The 18,607-nt window shown below is 36.3% G+C and overlaps 2 protein-coding genes across 3 annotated transcripts; one reads left to right on the forward strand and one right to left on the reverse strand.

Moving 5' to 3' along the window:
• Nucleotides 1–3,317: 3,317 nt before the first annotated feature.
• Nucleotides 3,318–5,671, forward strand: rpl36a (ribosomal protein L36A). The gene is made up of 5 exons (XM_016250677.1): nucleotides 3,318–3,413; nucleotides 3,828–3,933; nucleotides 4,015–4,082; nucleotides 4,939–5,061; nucleotides 5,589–5,671. Exons 1-5 carry the CDS (start codon nucleotides 3,411–3,413, stop codon nucleotides 5,607–5,609), a joined length of 321 nt encoding a protein of 106 aa, XP_016106163.1. The 5' UTR covers nucleotides 3,318–3,410; the 3' UTR covers nucleotides 5,610–5,671.
• Nucleotides 5,672–7,234: 1,563 nt separating this feature from the next.
• On the reverse strand, nucleotides 7,235–18,607 carry glra4b (glycine receptor, alpha 4b). 2 transcript variants are annotated; one of them, XM_016250656.1, is made up of 10 exons: nucleotides 18,437–18,607; nucleotides 16,925–17,052; nucleotides 14,417–14,484; nucleotides 13,230–13,453; nucleotides 13,062–13,144; nucleotides 12,836–12,973; nucleotides 11,871–12,085; nucleotides 11,519–11,677; nucleotides 8,480–8,581; nucleotides 7,235–7,690 (listed from the first exon to the last, which is right to left on the reverse strand). In XM_016250656.1, the coding sequence occupies exons 1-10, from the start codon at nucleotides 18,505–18,507 to the stop codon at nucleotides 7,361–7,363; spliced, it is 1,518 nt and encodes a 505-aa protein (XP_016106142.1). In that variant the 5' UTR covers nucleotides 18,508–18,607; the 3' UTR covers nucleotides 7,235–7,360. The 2 variants fall into 2 exon arrangements, with proteins under 2 accessions (XP_016106142.1, XP_016106143.1); XM_016250657.1 differs by having other exon boundaries at nucleotides 7,381–7,733.

An 18,607-nucleotide genomic window follows, 5' to 3' on the forward strand; every position in this document is an offset into this window, starting at 1 on the left:
ATTTCTCTGATCACAAATGCAGACATGGTTTTCTGTTTACACGGCGCGATGCAACGCAACGCGTAAAAAAGACAGTATAAGTCATTATAATCCGTAATTATGTCCCCACTGGATGCAACAAATGCCTCGTTTATAATGGGTTTTAATGTTTTTGTCTTGTCACTCTGGCCGGACAGGGCATCACAGTATGGTAGGGGAGTAACATTTCCGTCACACGCTTGAGGTATTCGACCAATCACAATGCACTGGATAGCTGGCCAATCAGAGCACACCTCGCTTTTCAGACCGATGAGCTTTGTAAAAAACGCGTTTCAGAAAGGCGGGGCATAGAGGAGCAACAATAATGTACAGTATGTGGAAAATAATGTTTTTTTTTTACCTTAAACCGCATAAACACATTTCATTACACCAAATACACAAAATAATGTTTTTTTTAGCAACATCATATGACCCCTTTAAATTGTGTTCCAAAGACGTACGAAGCTTTTATGGGTTTGGAACGACATGGGGGTGAGTGATTAATGACAAAATTTTCATTTTGGGGTGTAGTATCCCTTTAACAAAATACTTTAGAAAAATATATAAAAATGAAAATACATAGATGCCTTTAAATTTGGATCATACCTGTATTTGGAGCCTGAAAAACCCTGAAATCCTAAAAATTTATGAAAAAAATGTTTTTGTTTATATATGCATTTAAAATTACAGTGTTGTTTTCTTAGAAAATTTACAAAACAAAAAATAATACACCTAAAAATACTGACAGCCTTTTCTTAGCAAGCACGTATAAAAAAAATCTGGTTAAATAAAATTCTTTCTAGAATGAGAACATTCCAGGCCACTAATTTATAATTACAACTGATTTAATGCTACTAATGTAGGCATACAGTAGCTCAGAAATACAAAATCATTAACAAAAAAATTTGAAAACGTACCATTCAGATAATTCAGAACCACTAGCCTCAGATCTTGGTTTGAATAGATATGGCCGTACTCTAAAAATGAATCAGTTTCTTCATTAGCATCTCATTCTGGTAAGTCTGCAGGTAGGTACAGGCAAAGATGGGGGTGAGAAATTCTTCAAATTCAAATGAAAAGTGTCCTTGCTGCATCTTTTCATGATACAAGCTGTGGTATGACTGGGAAGAGAAGAGACATAAACTATTGTGTTCCAGTATCACTGCATCAGGAAATGTGCTAATACTACTAATATTATACTTAACTGAGGCACACAAATAAGCTTTTTTTTCATTATTTAATTTGATTGTTTGTTTGTTTTTTACAATAAAACTTAGAATAACAAATGTTCTGTAATCCAGTATGCCTAGTCAAACAATTACATATTTGCAAAACTGAAACATATATGATCAACATATATGATCATAAGTGAACGTTTAAATTATTCACCTTCGTTTTCGCAATTTGCTGGACGTCAGCATAAACTTGTCTCCGTCCCTGTTAAATTAAAGTCAGACCTTCAGCTGTTTGGCGCCCCCCTGTGGACAACATGCTCTGCTATTTGGGGATAATGCACTTCCACTACAAGAAACTGCAGGGATGATATGATTACAGAATAGTACAAACATTAAGAACAATTATGCAAAAGAAATGTGAATGTGATATGTTTGGAAACATTTATATGAAACCAATGGAAACACATGTGAATTTGAACAAGCATATGATATTATCACATCTTCCATCTATACACTTATGTCACAAATAACTAACACTATAAATACAGGTACAACATGCCAAAGAGAGTCATTCATTTAAAAAGTTACAATACTTGATGGAACAATGTTGCAAAACCTGGTGCACTAACATTACTGGTATTCAAAAATATCATTGGCCAGGGCTGTGTCAATTATTGGTGGATCACCAGGGATCCTGCAACATCCAAAACATTGCTTTTTTTCTAACAAAGCTTTAATATCAACACATGAATGTCAATTCCCTTTTTATAGGCTTGCAAATCAGACACATTTTCCTCAGTCACTGGCCATTTAACAACAGACCAACATGTTTGTTCTTTGTCTTTTCAAATTATTTCACTTTAATTAACCCCATTAATCTGCATGAAGGGAAGCAAAGACTAACATGTACATTCAGGTGTTATTAATCAAAGCTCCAGGACATGCAGCTTGTGTGTGGATGGTTGAGAGGGTGTTTTTCAGAGGGCATGTCAATTTAAAGCCTGAATGTGCAAGCATGATTTTCTAGTAACATCTAGCAGGCCAGTATAATGTGAAGAATTCACCTTGAAGTCACTGGGTCAGAAAGATGTTATTACTGCTCATCAGGAATGACCTAGTGAGTGTCGCCATGGTGATGCCAGCCAGCAGCATGCTGCATGTGCCAGTCCATATCAACTTCTCAGATGGCCAGCAGGCAGCACAAGGCAGTGTGGTTTCTTTTTCTACTGGCCGTTTGTTCTCTACTTAATTATTCTCTGACAAACCAAAAATTACAATAAAACAATAACAAATGAGGAACATCAGTAGAAGAGCTTGAACGCCTTTGTTATTAAAATATTACCACTTTTGATTTCAGTATATGTTTTTGGTCAGTCGTCAATTCTATTCCTTTTATCCAAAGCAGAGCCTACCACCATACTTGTTATATCTTTCTCCTTCATTATCCCCATAAACACCACTGCAGGTTCACGTCTGTGGCTAATAATAAAGCACACGAGTTAGAAAAATTAACTCTAACATAAATGGAAAATATGATCTCAACACTGAAACAGTTCAAAAGCCCGCACGCCACAACACTATCATACTTACTTTCCTGGTCTTTGAAACTCTTCTCTTCCATTTTATAATTATGTTCACGAGAACAGACTTCTTCGATATTGTGTTTTCTAAAATCGTTGTAAAAGTACTCTATAAATATAAATATTTGTAATTTCTTTTCATTCTGCCGTAAGAACAATCATTTTTGTCCTGCAAACAACTGAACATTGTTTTGAATTATTATTTTAGAGGCATTTCCTCGAAATCAGCTTATTATGTGATACTATAAGTCACATTTTCAGTCATTTTCATGACATTTTGATAGTTTTCCAAAACAGTGTTTGTTGTTATTGGCTGCTTTTAGATGAATTAGCCTTTTATCTTATCTTAAAAGCACTGCGCGTTTTGGTCAAGGCAAGAAAGTATCGCGATAAACAGCGATAGCTGGTGTAGTAACCTTCTATGAGTTTCTACGTGGTCTGTGATATCTTATATATATATGAAATAAAAAATACTACTTATTAATATTCGCATTCATTTGTGTGCTTGGTATGTCGACCATTAGGTGGTAGCATCGTGCAACAGCAAACCGCGCCAGTCCTCTGTTGCACGACCCGGTACTTAATGCTCTGAGCGACGTCTGCACTTCCTCTTTGCTCCTGCGCCGCGAGGGCAACCATGGTGTGTAATATTGTCCTGTGAAGATTCATCCAAAATCTGTTTTAATCCTAAATATGTGAACAACCTAAACCCAAACAAACTGTACAGTGTGAATGTTTACATTATCGGCACCATATAAAATGGTTTATTGTGTCATTTATGTGGCGAATGAGAGGATTAATCTGCTCTATTTGCCGTTTTCACAACTCGTAGTGTTTACGGTTTGGTTGTAACTCCAAATGAATTGTATTATAATAATATTTCATAGAATACTAGCTTTTTGTCTTTATATGTTTAAATGCTTTATTCACACCCCTGAGCTTACGACAGTTGCTGTATATTTAGCGAAACCGTTGATTAGCGCTACCGCGAGGAAGTATAATGAACACCGGCTGCGCGAGATCTCTTGTGACAATATGCTTTTTTTCTCCTTAGGTGAACGTACCGAAGACCCGCAGAACCTACTGCAAGAAATGCAAGAAGCACCAGCCACATAAAGTGACCCAGTACAAGAAGGGCAAAGACTCTCTGTACGCACAGGGTAAGTAGAGAGCTGACTGGGACGATCAACGGTGTGTTCCTTGTAGACTTCTACCTGCATTTGTTCATCCGTTTCTTCTAGGAAAGAGGCGTTACGACAGAAAGCAGAGTGGTTATGGAGGACAGACGAAGCCTATTTTCCGAAAAAAGGTATGTTGGGTGTTGCAGATGGGTGTCCGGATTATGGATGGGATTGGATGATTCATGTAAACCAGCAGTTTTTATCAGTTTAATATTGCACCAAAGCAATGTTGGTGTTACATTTATTCATTTGTATTTTAAAGCAATTTATGATTAAAGCACTTTAGGTATTGCTGCAACACAAAGTATACACCTACTTGAAATGAACAGTGTAGACCAAGTGACGTCCATTTGATTTAGTTACTCAGCAAAAAGTGTGCTTTTGCTTTGTACAATAAAAAAAAAAGATCTAGTTCTTATAAGAGAGCTTGAAAGAAATGAGACCGACTGATGTAGACTATGCTGGAAACTTGATATCTGTACTTGGTAAACTGCAGGTCTGAAGTGTATTTGGGTTATTGTTTATTGTTAACAATCTGTCTTTTTTGACTATTGCTATATTAAAATAATATTGCTTTATTGGAATTTGGATGAACATTCAGCCTAAGACTCTTTACAAGTGGAGGTCAGTTTCAGGCTATCTGATCACAAGTGGACAGTACTAAATACAAATGAACAAGGTCCAGAAAAATTGAGGTAGTGGTCATATTCGTGTTCAACATCACATTTCAGCTGGTTACAGGAGATGCGTTCAAGTTGCAGGTGTAACCAGTGAGCTGTTTTACCACTTCTTCCAGGTGTAAACCGAGCCTAAAGTCCATTTCAAATGTACATGTAGCTTTACATTTTCCCAAAAAGAACCCCTAAGCATCTTAATTAAGTCTAGATCTGCATTGTTTGTGGGGAAACAAAGGTTTTCCTAAACATTGATTGATCATATGGATATTTGCATATCAGGTGTAATTTGTCCCTTCTTGTGCCGCAGGCTAAAACCACTAAGAAGATTGTGCTGAGGCTGGAGTGTGTGGAGCCCAACTGCCGCTCAAAGAGAATGTTGGCCATTAAGAGATGCAAACACTTTGAGCTGGGAGGAGACAAGAAGAGAAAGGTAAGAGGAATACACATCAGCTGACCAGACTTGACATCACATTGGTTAAAAAACATCTTATAAGTGAAACGCCGAATTTGGAACTTGTTACTGATGATAAAACTTCGGGTGCATGTGAGATGCCATATTTCTTGTCATATTGTTTTCAGGGTTTTCACTATAATAGAAAACCTGGAACAAGCCTTACAAGGCAATTTGTGATTTACACGCATGAAAATTAATTTGATATTTATATAGTAAACAAAGACTTGTGGTTGATTTCATCAGCTAGAGTTAGTTTCCTTCCTGAAGGCAATCTTTTTAAAAATTCATGCGATCATTTTACAATGATGAATTTTTAAAAACGTATCCAGTAAATTCAAAACAAGTCATGGAAATTCACTGGAGGAAGAGGTGTGGGAACTCTGGTTTTCAAATGTTTGGGCTTTCAAATAAGTACTTCCCCTTAACTAGGACAGAACCAATGTAAATAGTTTCAACCTGTTATTAATGAACATGCCTAATTTCTATTCTCTTCTCTCTTACAGGGCCAGGTCATCCAGTTCTGAGCTGGGCCAAATGTTTCTTTTTGTGGTTTACCATCACTGTCAATAAAAATTGTATACAGATATGCTGACTTTTGCCTTTCATTTAACATCAGTATCAAACTGTGTTTCCAAATTAAGTTCCACACAAGTGCACCTTGCCAACTCCTCAGAGGACCTCAGATGATGCCAACCCTGAAACAACATACAGAACTACCACATTTTGCTATAAGTTTGATTGCATCATATAATAATTGCTGTTAATAGTGTTCATCGTCTGTTTGATTACGTCTATAATTGATTTTTCTGTACATTTCTGCCATATGTACATTAACTGACAGTCACCACTGATAAGCTACTACCAAATATTGTAGTAACTTAATTTGCTGTAAAGTTGCTTTGCAACGATTTGTATCGTGAAAAGCGCTACACAAATAAACTTGAATTGAATTAGGGGACTAAAATGGCAGCTTTGCTGCCATAAATACAAAAGTATTGCTTTAATACATTTATGTGTCGTGCCGCTGTTGGGGTAAAGTGAATTATGCATCCCGCAGTGGAAGAATGAACCTACTTAGACTCTTACTCCCATACAGAACTACCACATTTTGCTATAAGTTTGATTGCATCATATAATAATTGCTGTTAATAGTGTTCATCGTCTGTTTGATTACGTCTATAATTGATTTTTCTGTACATTTCTGCCATATGTACATTAACTGACAGTCACCACTGATAAGCTACTACCAAATATTGTAGTAACTTAATTTGCTGTAAAGTTGCTTTGCAACGATTTGTATCGTGAAAAGCGCTACACAAATAAACTTGAATTGAATTAGGGGACTAAAATGGCAGCTTTGCTGCCATAAATACAAAAGTATTGCTTTAATACATTTATGTGTCGTGCCGCTGTTGGGGTAAAGTGAATTATGCATCCCGCAGTGGAAGAATGAACCTACTTAGACTCTTACTCCGTTTTGTATGTAGTCGGACCGAACAAGGAGGAGACATGTTTTTTTGGCTAGAAAGTGCACTCTACATTAGATCATCCTGTAAAGTAAATTTTTGACTGATTTGAGTTGAAGCAAGATTTATGATTACATTGTCAGTTTTAATAGCCAATTTGATAAATGTAACTAAAATGTTAACTTTTGAGATATCGGTGCTTCCCCATGTGTCAACATATCTATACATGCATGACTAGATATCGGTGCTTCCCCATTTATGTCAACATATCTATACATGCATGACTAGAAAATAGCTACCAAACAAACCCTTTGTGCTAAAAATGTGATGGTCTCTTTGAGTTGTTTTTTTTTTTTTTTTTTTAGATAAAGGAGGTGAGATATCGGTGCTTCCCCATGTGTCAACATATCTATACATGCATGACTAGAAAATAGCTACCAAACAAACCCTTTGTGCTAAAAATGTGATGGTCTCTTGAGTTGGTTCTTTTTTTTTTTTTTGTAGATAAAGGAGGTATTAATCCATTAAGCAGAGTTAATATATATTCAGTGTCTTTCCTCAAAAATCAACCCTGAGGGAGAATTTGATTATAACTTTTATTTTTGATAACAGACAGGAACAAATGTGCTCAGTGCAAAAAGTATTTACACATAAAAACGAAAAGACTTGCATCTTAGGAGGCCAAAGGTCAGGAGTGATTCAGCCATTCTGCATACAAATCTTTGTAAAAGTGGTCTTTTTAGATATATGCATATATGTTCACTCATGCAGAGAGAACGTGTTGTACCTTTTCCTCAACCGGTTTGATTTTAAATGTCTTTGATACGGGATCTCATCCTCACATTGCATTTAAACTGGCTCACAAAATGGGATGCTGGGAAAGTCTTAAGGGAGTCAGGGTTGCAGGGCAGGGTGAATGTCCTCATTTCGAAGCACTTTGTACGTGATCCAGTAGAACACGTTGAAAACGAGGAAGCTGAGAGGGAAGACTGCTCGTGAGATGGTGTCAATCCGCTTTGCTCGTTCCACGAAGCGCCGGCGGATCTCGAACAGGACATGGCCAGGTGGCAGGCCCGCAAACATGGCAGCAGCCTCAGAGAGAGGCCCATCCCCAGACAGACAGCTGTCAATCCCGTATCCTGTGAAGTACAAGTCCTGATTCTGTGAGGCTAACTGCTCTTCCTAAAGAAAAACATCACAACAAAATATATGAATATACACTACCGTTCAAAAGTTTGGGGTCGGTAAGATATTAAGAAGTCTCTTATGTTCACCATGACTGCAATTATTTGATCCAAAATGTAGTAAAAACAGTAATCCTGTGAAATATCTTTTTTTTTTTTATCTATTTTAATATGTTTTAAAATGTCAATTTTTTTCCTGGGATATGATCCTTCAGAAATCATTCTAAAATGCTGATTTCTTTTTATCATCAGTGTTGAAACAGTCAGTCAGTCATTACCACAAAATAAAGGAGCCTTGAATAAATGATAATTTATCAAAGAAATAAACATATGGACATGCTATATTGATTTGAGTTGAAATATTTATCTTGTAGATTAGCTGAAAGTGTCCTCTAAGAAAATGTGTTAATTAAATTGATTTAATTAAAATATGTTTTAACGTATTTTAATATTTTTAAGTATGTATTAATAGGCAATCCGAATCACATTTTCTATAGGCTACTTACCTAACATGCTTAGATGATATATATATTATGATAGAGTTATGTGTGGCAAGATCACCAATTAGTTATCAAACTTGCATTTTTATCAAAGGGGTAAGCCATCAGTGTGATATGAGAGACACAAAAGTCAACTGTCAAATATACAGTTAGCGGTCATTATAAAAAATGTAATGAATCAGAATAAAATATTTCTAAGCCAAGAATGTTCATGTGTAAATATTTAATTTGTGGGTGCATATACCCGTGCACAAGCACTGCACTGGCGTTGTTTGCTTCTGCTTGGCGTACTCCCTGTGATGTTGCTTTTGTTCTTCATCTCTGCTCCTCCAGCCTGACCAGATGCCTGAAGACAATACAAAGACACTTATTTAAAAACTGAGTCATCATTTATTCAAACAATAAAATATTCTCTTCCTGTGCAGTCATCAACAGACCTCCCCGGCTTTTCTGTAACCATGCATTACAGATCTGAAACAGGGTCACAATGTACCTTAAAAATCTCTAGTGGGCATGCACATTTCTACTTCTAATGTCTTTAATTTGTCAAGACATAACTAAGCCAGTGAGCAGATTCCACGATTCCATCTAATGGGGAACATTCTCAGGAATGTGGCTAATATTCTGGCAAGGTTTTCTCAGTTATGAACAAATATTCTTCCAGTAATGTTAATAGAATTATCATTTAAAACGGTTCTTTAATAAGGCTCTCAAATGTTCCCACAAATACTTATACATTTATACATCATTCATGGAAGATAAAATGTATTTAATGCTTCAACTTGTTTCAGAATGTTCAGAGAGCATTCAAAAGTAATGTTTCCATAATGTTTGCAAAAGGATAAAATGGAATGTTCCTTAACAAAGAAAAAAAAACATTTGTTCAGAGAACATTCAGAAATTTTGATAACTTAATGGGAATGTTAACAAAACGTTCTTAATTTTTATTTTTGTTTTATTTAGCTGGAATTTAATTTTAAACAATGCATTTTCTCTCTAAGATACATGTATTTTCTACACATTTTTTTTATTCTAAATATGTTTTGTCAATTTCAGCAGCTTTTTTTGCCTTTGTCCTCCTTTTTTGTGCCAGCTTACTTTGGCTTTCCTCAGTCTTCCCTTTTTCCAGGTTACCTATTTTTGGTGATATTTTGAATATATATCTCTGTCTGTCTGTCTGTCTGTCTGTCTGTGTCTGTGTCTGTGTCTGTGTGTCTGTCTGTCTGTCTGTCTGTCTCTGTCTGTCTCTGTGTGTGTGTGTGTGTGTGTGTGTGTGTGTGTGTGTGTGTGTGTGTGTGTGTGTGTGTGTGTGTGTGTGTGTGTGTATATAGCGAGAGAGACAATATATTTTTTTGTGTGTGTGTGTGTGTGTGTGTGTGTGTGTGTGTGTGTGTGTGTGTGTGTGTGTGTGTGTGTGTGTGTGTGTGTGTGTTAGCCTATATCAAGAGTGACAGCATATTTGTTCCTTAGGGAAAAGATGCTTTTTTGAGTATGGGATCCGGTCAGTTAGGTGTTTGTGTTGAATCACGTTGTGTACAGGTCGCTGCTTTGGGTGACTTAGTGCACATGAGATCAGACAGCCTACTGCACTGTGCTGCCTGTGACCAAACAGCCAATCAGAGTGTATGGTTGTATGTATGTGGCTAACACCACATGCACAATGGGGTGTGTGTGTGTGTGTTTATATGTACATTGTGCCTAAAAGCTTGAATGCAGTAGTGTGTAAGCATGTTTACATGTTACATGCCTAAAAGCATCCCTAAGGCAAATGAGGCGCCACCAACTCACACACTGGGTCACACAAACACACAGCCTGACTGCAGGGCGATAGAGGGGAGATGGAGGAGGAATAGAAAAGGACAGGATAGTGTAATATTTATTCTCTCTGCTCTTTGTGGCAGGGTAGTGTCTGCTGTGTCCAAAAGAAAGCCACGATTTCTCTCAACTAGCTGGTTAAGAGCAAAGTAACAAAGAAAAGGAAATGCAGTTTCTGCTGACAAAAACTCCTGAGAAGAGTCTAGGAATAGCCTTCTATTCCAGGCAGACAAAGAGCATGTCTGGGTCATATTATACCTCAAATATCAAAAGACAAAGCAAGAAATTATGTGTTATATAAAGAAAATGAAACCTATTTTTAGGACCATTAAAAGTGCATTGCAAAATTTCCATGATAAGCACAACTACCCCACTACTATTCTCATTATAATGCATCTGGATGTTTTTCTTAAGTGTTTGTTTGTATTTTTTAATAGAACACATGTTTAAAAAAGAAAAATAGATATTAAATTTACTCAAATAATATATATACACTACTGTTCAAAAGTTGGTGTTGGTAAGATTTTTTAAATGTTTTAGAAAGAAGTATCTTATGCTCATCAAAACTACATTTATTTGATAAAAAATACATTAATACGGTCTTCAGTGGATCCGTGTAACATAAACCTTCAACGTTTCCTTCTAGAAATCTATGCTTTTAACAGTTTTATGAAAAACATTATTGTTCTGTAACTTTTGATCAATTTAATGCATGTTTGTGGAATAAAATGTTTAATTAATTTTTTTTTTATCTAAATGGTAGTGTGAGTACATTATTTATATTTGCACAGAATGATAGTATTTGCTGAACTGAAATTTTTATTTTCTTTTTTTTCATTTTAGGGTAAAATATGACACAAATATGTTCTTGACAGGCTTCATGACAAGAACATTTTCCATTTCAAAACTCTGTCTTCTTAATAATGAGACACTTTTATATTTAGAAAGTATAAGGAAGCCATTTGTAGGTTAAATTCCTCCAAAAGTATAAACTCTGGCTCTGTGGTGCTTTGGCGTGAGCTTTGGATGGGGCTATCTGTCTTGCCAACCAATCGTAGATTAAGGTTCAGAAAACCTGTTTGAATACAATTACTATTTTAGCATTTCCATTTGGTAAAGGAGAAATAAAAAAATGCTTATGCTAATTTAATAATAATGCTCAATCAGTTCAGCAAAACATTTAGTATTCTGCTTCACTGAGACATTTTCCAGATTTAAAATCCTGCAGCTCTTTCACTTTCTTCCCATTCGTGTTGTCCTACATTTTTGTTTGAAAGAATAGCATTACTTTGTGCAATATTCATGACATGGATTTATGCCATCACTGACCTTCCCTCTCTGCTCTGGAGAGGACCAGCAGGCTGCTATCATGAAACATCAAAGCGACTCAGTGGTTGCACAGTATCTTAAGGGCACTCAACGCATGTCGCGTGTGTATGACAGAGGAGAGTTTCAGACTGCCACTCACAGCTCTGTAGCGTTGCTCCTCCCGCAGTTTTCTCCTCAGTCTGAAGAATTCTTTGTGTTGCCGAGAGACAAAGTTAACTGCTGCATACTCCAGCAAAGCAGCAAAGACATACAGCAAGCACACTGCCATCCAGATGTCAATGGCCTTCACATAGGACACCTGTACGCATGCACAGACAGTCTCTATTTTAAAGGAATATTCTGGATTCAACAAAGTTTAGCATCTGTCAAATGCTGTCGATTATCAGAGAAAACCATTTTAACAGGTCATACAGGTTTGGAACAACATCAGGGTGATTAAATAATGACTGAAAGTGGACAAATGGATGGATAAAGTAGATCTTCTTTCCTACCTTAGGCAGGGATGCTCTGGATCCAGAGCTCTGTGTTGTCATTGTGAGAACTGTAGTGATGCCCAGACCAACACGGGCTGGGGCGGCATCCATGTTGATCCAGAAGGAGACCCATGACAAGATAACTGTTAAAAGGCTAGGAATATACATCTGGATCAGGTAGTAACCCATCTGCCTCTCTAGATGAAATTTCACCTCTATACAGGTGAATTTACCTGGGTGAAACATGGTATCATGTTAGCCAGCAAAAATAAATGAACGACATTTACAACTGCTTATACTAACAAAACACGTAGCAACCCACTGGCAACTGCATAGCAATGTGATAACAACCACAAAGAACACATTAGCAAACACCCTAGCTACTGCATAGCAACATTCTAAGAACCTCTTCGAACATCTGAGCAACACATAGCAACCCCTTGACAACCACTGGAAACCAACCAAAACACCATAGCAACTGCATAGCAATGTTGTAAGCAGTGTTGGGTAAGTTACTCTAAAAAAAGTAAGTAATTACTATCTCCTAATTACATCTTTAGCAGTGTAATTAGATTACTGTACTAATTACTCTGTCTAAAATGTATTGCATTACTTATAACTAATTACTTTCTAAATCTCAAATCAGCCTCAACCAGTTCAACAATACAAGGATAGACATAAAACTGCTCTTTTAATTCTTTCAAATAAATAATATAAAATTGCATTAATTATTCTTGAACTGAACTATTGTTTTATATAGAATCGTTCTACCTTAGCAACTGCATAGCAATATCCTATTATAATGGCAAGTTTTGTACAGGCAACCATCAATTACATTTTCTTTAGAAAATGTAAATCTCTTTGACATTATTATTTGACATTATTATTCCTCGTAACATTCATTATCTAACCACTTATGAAATGTTTGACTGCTTATATGTAAATCAATAAAAATGTATGCTGGTGAAATTACAAAAGCATACCAGTGTTGTAGTGTTTTGTACAGTATCCCAGGTCTTTCTCCTCTTTCAGGACAAACTGGGGCAGCGTAAGGTCATCAGCCACCTGCACTGGGCCTTCATCCAACCACTGAAATATCAGATCATTCATAGTATATCCAACTAGAGAAAGAAAGACAGACAATAATGAGCATATAAAAGAGAAATTAGATTAAAAAAAATTAGATTAGTTGATGATGTTCAGTCTTACAGCTCTCTAACTGCATAGTACAGGTCTGTATGTCCATTGGAAAATTCTTCAGATCCATAGGACATGACAGAATCAGAGTGAGTCTGTGTGTGTGTAAGAGAGAGAGAGACATTTCTGATTATCATTCATTTGGAATGATTTAAATAATCTATAGGGGTTATATCGAACCTGATGCTATACAGCACATTTCCATTCTGGAAAATCCTCAGTAGCTTGTTGTCCGTGGTGACCTCGTGAAAGTTGGCACCTTTCTCATTGGCAAAGAACAAGTCTGGCTTCCAGATGGAGTCCAGCATGGATGGGTCCAGATCCAGAGAATCATCTGGATACTCTTTATAAGCCAGCCGTGGGTCATTCCACTGCTGCCGTAGAAAAACGTTCAGCCGATAATCCTGATGAGTTAGTGTTCAGAAAAAAAAAATCTGATCACATTCACAGCAGCTGAGTCAAATACATTCGGTAAAACTTCACAGATGTTTTAAAATTATGACAGATGTTAATGTACAACAATTATTTCCAGTCTACTATTTAGTTAGTTAGTTATGAATAACAAATTGGATTTAATTCATATAACAGCACTGGAACTTTCCATATCACTCCACTTGTCTGTGTTAATTATGGTTGCCATATTGTGTCTAAAATGTCAGTTGCTAACTTCTTATGAATAGCTTTAAGACTCTATCATTCATAAAACTGAGTCTGATTCTGGTCCAAATATAGTCTGATTGTTATGTTCAGGCTTGATTCTGAATATTTTAACTCTATTGTGAAAGGTGTACTGTGGTACATTCAAGACCAAACATATTTCTGATTAGCTTTTTAGGCATCCTTCCCATGTGTATGTATATATATATAAGTTGTATATATATATATATATATATATATATATATATAAAATGATTTGTATAATGTATAATGACATGGTTATGACATAGGTATTACAATGTGAAGGTGGTTTATGAGGACACTTCCTCTGTCCCCATAATTCAATAAACACATACTAAATGGTGTTTTTTGAAAATCTAAAAATGCACAAAGTTTTCTGCGAGTGGTAGGTTTAGGTGTAGGGTTGGTGTAGGGCGATAGAAAATACAGTTTGTACAGTATAAAAACCATGGAGAGTCCCTGTAAACCGTGTGTGTGTGTGTGTCTGTCTGTGTGAATTCCCCATATTCATGCAGTGTTTTCATAATTCATAGCAGGGCTAATGCAATCTCTAAACCAGTGTAATGCTGCCAGTGTGTAATTTTGATGGTCTTTAGTCTAATACATACTGACAGGTTCTCCCTAGGAGATGTGAGTATTTGTTTAATACGTGTGCATGTGTGTGTGTGTGTGTGTGTGTGTGTGTGTACCATGGTGGTCTCTGTGATGGAACCAAAACTGTTGATAAAAATGTTGCAAGTGACATTTACAGGAGGACCTAAAAAATGAAAGAACAACATAATAAGAAACATTAGCATATTTTTTAACAACTTAAATGAGCCTAAAAATGTCAAAACCTAACCTCTGCGTCCACAATTTTAACATATTAGATTAGATCAATAATTCACACAGAACTGACTTGTTGTGTCAGCTTCAGTGTCTTGAATAAAAAGAAGTTCACAAGCAGCAAATAGCAACAGATAGTTTCCAAGACAAAACACTGAAGAGGTTGTCCAAGGCTATTAAATCAAATTGCAAATGATAAAATAAAGCATTTTCATGAACATACAGCTGACTATGCTATTTAGCCGATGTTTAATTAGCATTGAGTTGCTCTGTAAATATTTAATTGTAGCATTTTATTTATTGATTTAACGTTCATGACATTAGTGATATATATAGCTTATCAGTGGGGACATTTCCCCCACACATGCTGACAGCCACATCTCTGAGATGTAGAACAGATATGAAATATACACGAGCTCAGAGACGCCTACAGAGAGAGCGCAAGAGATCATGAGAGAAAAAGAGAGGAAGGAAGAAAGAAAAAGTATAACTAAAAAAAAAGAAATTCCAGTTTTAAAAAACATAAGTAAGAGAATAAGAGAAAAAGACTTATTTAGGTCTGTGGGTTAACATGTACTTGAGCAGACAGCATAGCAAACTAAATGGCCCTGATGTCAGCGGAGAAACTGCCCCTAAATATACACGAGCTCAGAGACGCCTACAGAGAGAGCGCAAGAGATCATGAGAGAAAAAGAGAGGAAGGAAGAAAGAAAAAGTATAAGAAATTCCAGTTTTAAAAAACATAAGTAAGAGAATAAGAGAAAAATACTTATTTAGGTCTGTGGGTTAACATGTACTTGAGCAGACAGCATAGCAAACTAAATGGCCCTGATGTCAGCGGAGAAACTGCCCCTCACAAATCCTCACAGAGGCTGTTGTGACACTTTTTACGGAGAGAAATCTAGCGTGAGCTGACAGCCGTATCCTGCATGTTTCTGAAATCATTCTCATCGTCTGGGGCTGAAATTCTGTCTCGTATTCTGTTGGTTTTCGTATCTGAACGCCTGTGGGTTTCTCTTGTTGAATGGTCACTGGGAGTCTGTGTAAGGTGGGGACAGTAAAAAATAGACTGGAGAACCCATGGGGGGGGTCACATAGTTTAATGAGATCTTATGTTGCTCTGTGTTTACGGGCCACAGCACTTTTTCACATGCAAGGCTCACAGAGAATGTAAATACATTCTTTGCTGACCGCATCACATTTTCGCAGAGTTCTTGCCAAAACAATCTATGTAAAAGAGATTAAGCTGCAACAGCATTTTTTACTTACTTCTGTGTTCCTTTATATGATGTTTAAAAATGACCAAGATATCATTGAAAGAAAGTAACAGAAGAGAGTGAGAATGAGTGGAGCAATGAGAGGAAGACAGTAGAAGACAGACTCCTAAAACCCTGGAGTTCCAGCCTCACATATGTCTGTCTGACAGCAGGATTCAGCAGAAGGAATTCCAGGCTAACACAGCTTTGCAAAATATAAAATGGTGAGAGAATTACTGGTGAGGATATACAGTAAGAATAGTTCACCTAAAAATGACATTTCTGTTCTTGACATGTCCACTGGTGGAGAAGAAACCTGCTCAAAATACTCGAGGGCTGCTGCTTTGGAGAAGTGTCTGTAAAACTGAGAGTGGATGATGGTCTATATGATTGCTTTTACTCTACAGTTAATAAAATCATCATATATGGAAAAATGCTAATTTGGTTCCCAAATGTCCAGTGTAGACATATAGTGTTGATTTAATCAAAAAAGTTGGGATCAATAAGATTATTGTTTTGAAATGCATTCAGCTGATCAAAAATGACAGAAAAGACATGTTACAAAATATTTGTATTTCAAATGAATGCTCTCCTTTAATTTTCTTTAATCTTAATTTAATTTTTATTAAATTAATTGAATTAAATTTTTTAATTTCTTAAAGAATCCTGAAAAATATATCATCATACTATTTTCACAAAAGTATTAATCAGCACAACCCTTTTTTTAAACTGTGATGATAATAATAAATGATTTTTGAGCATATTAGAATGATTGCTGAAGAATCATGTGACACTGAAGACTGAAGTAACGGCTTAGTCATTCTTTGCCATCACAGAAATAAACTGAAAATGGTTATTTGAAATTGCAATTAATATTTGACAATATTAAAAACATTCAAAAATCTTACTGACTGTAAACTTTTGAATGGTAGTGAATGATAGAAATTGGCTGTCAGTGACTATTTTTTTGCCTCTCATTTGCATAAAGATGAGCATTTCACAGTTCTTTGATGTACTCATCACTTGCTATACTCACATTTTAAGAGAAATCACATTTTCTCAAATAGAAATTAAACCTATAAATTACGCTAGAGCAGATTTGAGTAGAATTCAAACCTTTAAAGTTGGGCCTGATCCGAGCATCATATCCAGATGTTTTTCCCATTAATTTATCCAGAAAATCAGATGGTGACATGGGCTTCACCATGCTGCTGGGCGATTTCAGCTCCTTACTAAACACACACCTGAGAGAGGTTAAAAAAATACACATCAGAACATCAGATCTGCACCCTCATCCAACAGATCATCATATTAGAGAGCTGTTTTTGTTTTACAGTGGGGTCCAAAGTCAAAGACTACTAATGAATATGCTTTGCTTTTGCATTTTTCGATAATCTTAAACTTTTCGTTTATATTCTGGATTTGTTAGCAACCAGATTTCACTCCACCATTTAGACTGAACAAATGACACTCTTTGCATTCATCTCTTCGTTTCTGTCTTCAGAAACTTCAATTAAAATTTGGATTTTAAATGACCAGAATTACATGGGCTTTTGGACTTTTGCATGGTGCATGGTTTATTAATAGGTATGCGCTCTATGAGCTCCTTCAGTTCATTTTAACATTCACTGTTATTATTCCATTATTGACTGAATGCTTTGGCAATAATGTATGCCAAATTGAAAAACTAGAGGGAAATCTGGTTGCTAACAAAATACCTGAGAAGTTTACTTAAAACCTTTAATAAGGCTTTAAATGAGCACATCAGAACATCAGTCCCATGTTTTATTAAAACCCCTCTCCACCTGACACGTCCTGTCTGTTTCTCTGTGTGGGTGCAGAAAAGAAAAAAAATAGCAGTGGCAACTTTATTGCTTTGGACCTAATTGCAGGTTGTTGTACGTGTTAATAATTTATTAAAAAAGAGTTAAGTAGTAGTCCAAGGAGAGAAAAGGACAGCACTTTCTCTCACACATTTTGAATCTTATTCCATATTTAGAGACATTTTCTGGTTCAGTTCCTCTTCAATTTTCCTGTCTGTTTGTGAGCAGGACTGTGGCGAATTCGATTTGTGAAAGTATAAAGTCTGTTTCACACAGTGTATAGGGAATGGAAATAAGACACCAAATGAATGCATCCTCAGGTGAGTCTTACAAGCCCTTATTGTCATTCTAAAGAAATGTCTAGTTTCAGACAGGCCAATAGTTCAATCTCATTATGTGAACTTCAATAAATCTGCAATTTCAGTAACAGTGAAAATGACTTCAGACAGAGCTGTCTCTATGTGTCAGGCTCATACTTCAGAGACCCAGATACAAAAAGCCAACAAAAACACACACACACTCAGAAACATAAGAACGCTCTCCGGGATTAAAATAAACCTATCACCCATGAAGACTACTGAACTGAACACACAAGCCAAATATGGACGACTGAGCACACAAAAGCAAACAAGTATATGGAAATTCAAATATTAGGGAAGAAACCAGTCATTTTAACCAATTACACACATAAACCTCTGAAGACACTTCAAACTATATTTAGACCTTCAAACAGCCTCTACAAGTGTTTTAATGAATCACATGGTGACACCAGTGAGAAATGATGGCACACCTGTGAAAAGCTCACCTGATGACCCCTTCAAACATCCACCAAACCAGTAAGAGCTCCAGCAGGATCCTCCAGAACAGAGAAAACATCCTTTCACTATTCAGCTGCTCTCTTTTCCTCCCTGGTGTCCTGTGGCAAAATCTCAGTAAGCAGATGTGTTTTGAGGGGCAAGACGCCCATTCCGATGCA

The sequence above is a fragment of the Sinocyclocheilus grahami genome, unplaced genomic scaffold, assembly GCF_001515645.1.
Source record: "Sinocyclocheilus grahami isolate Dianchi unplaced genomic scaffold, SAMN03320097.WGS_v1.1 scaffold1001.1, whole genome shotgun sequence".
NCBI lineage: Eukaryota > Metazoa > Chordata > Actinopteri > Cypriniformes > Cyprinidae > Sinocyclocheilus > Sinocyclocheilus grahami.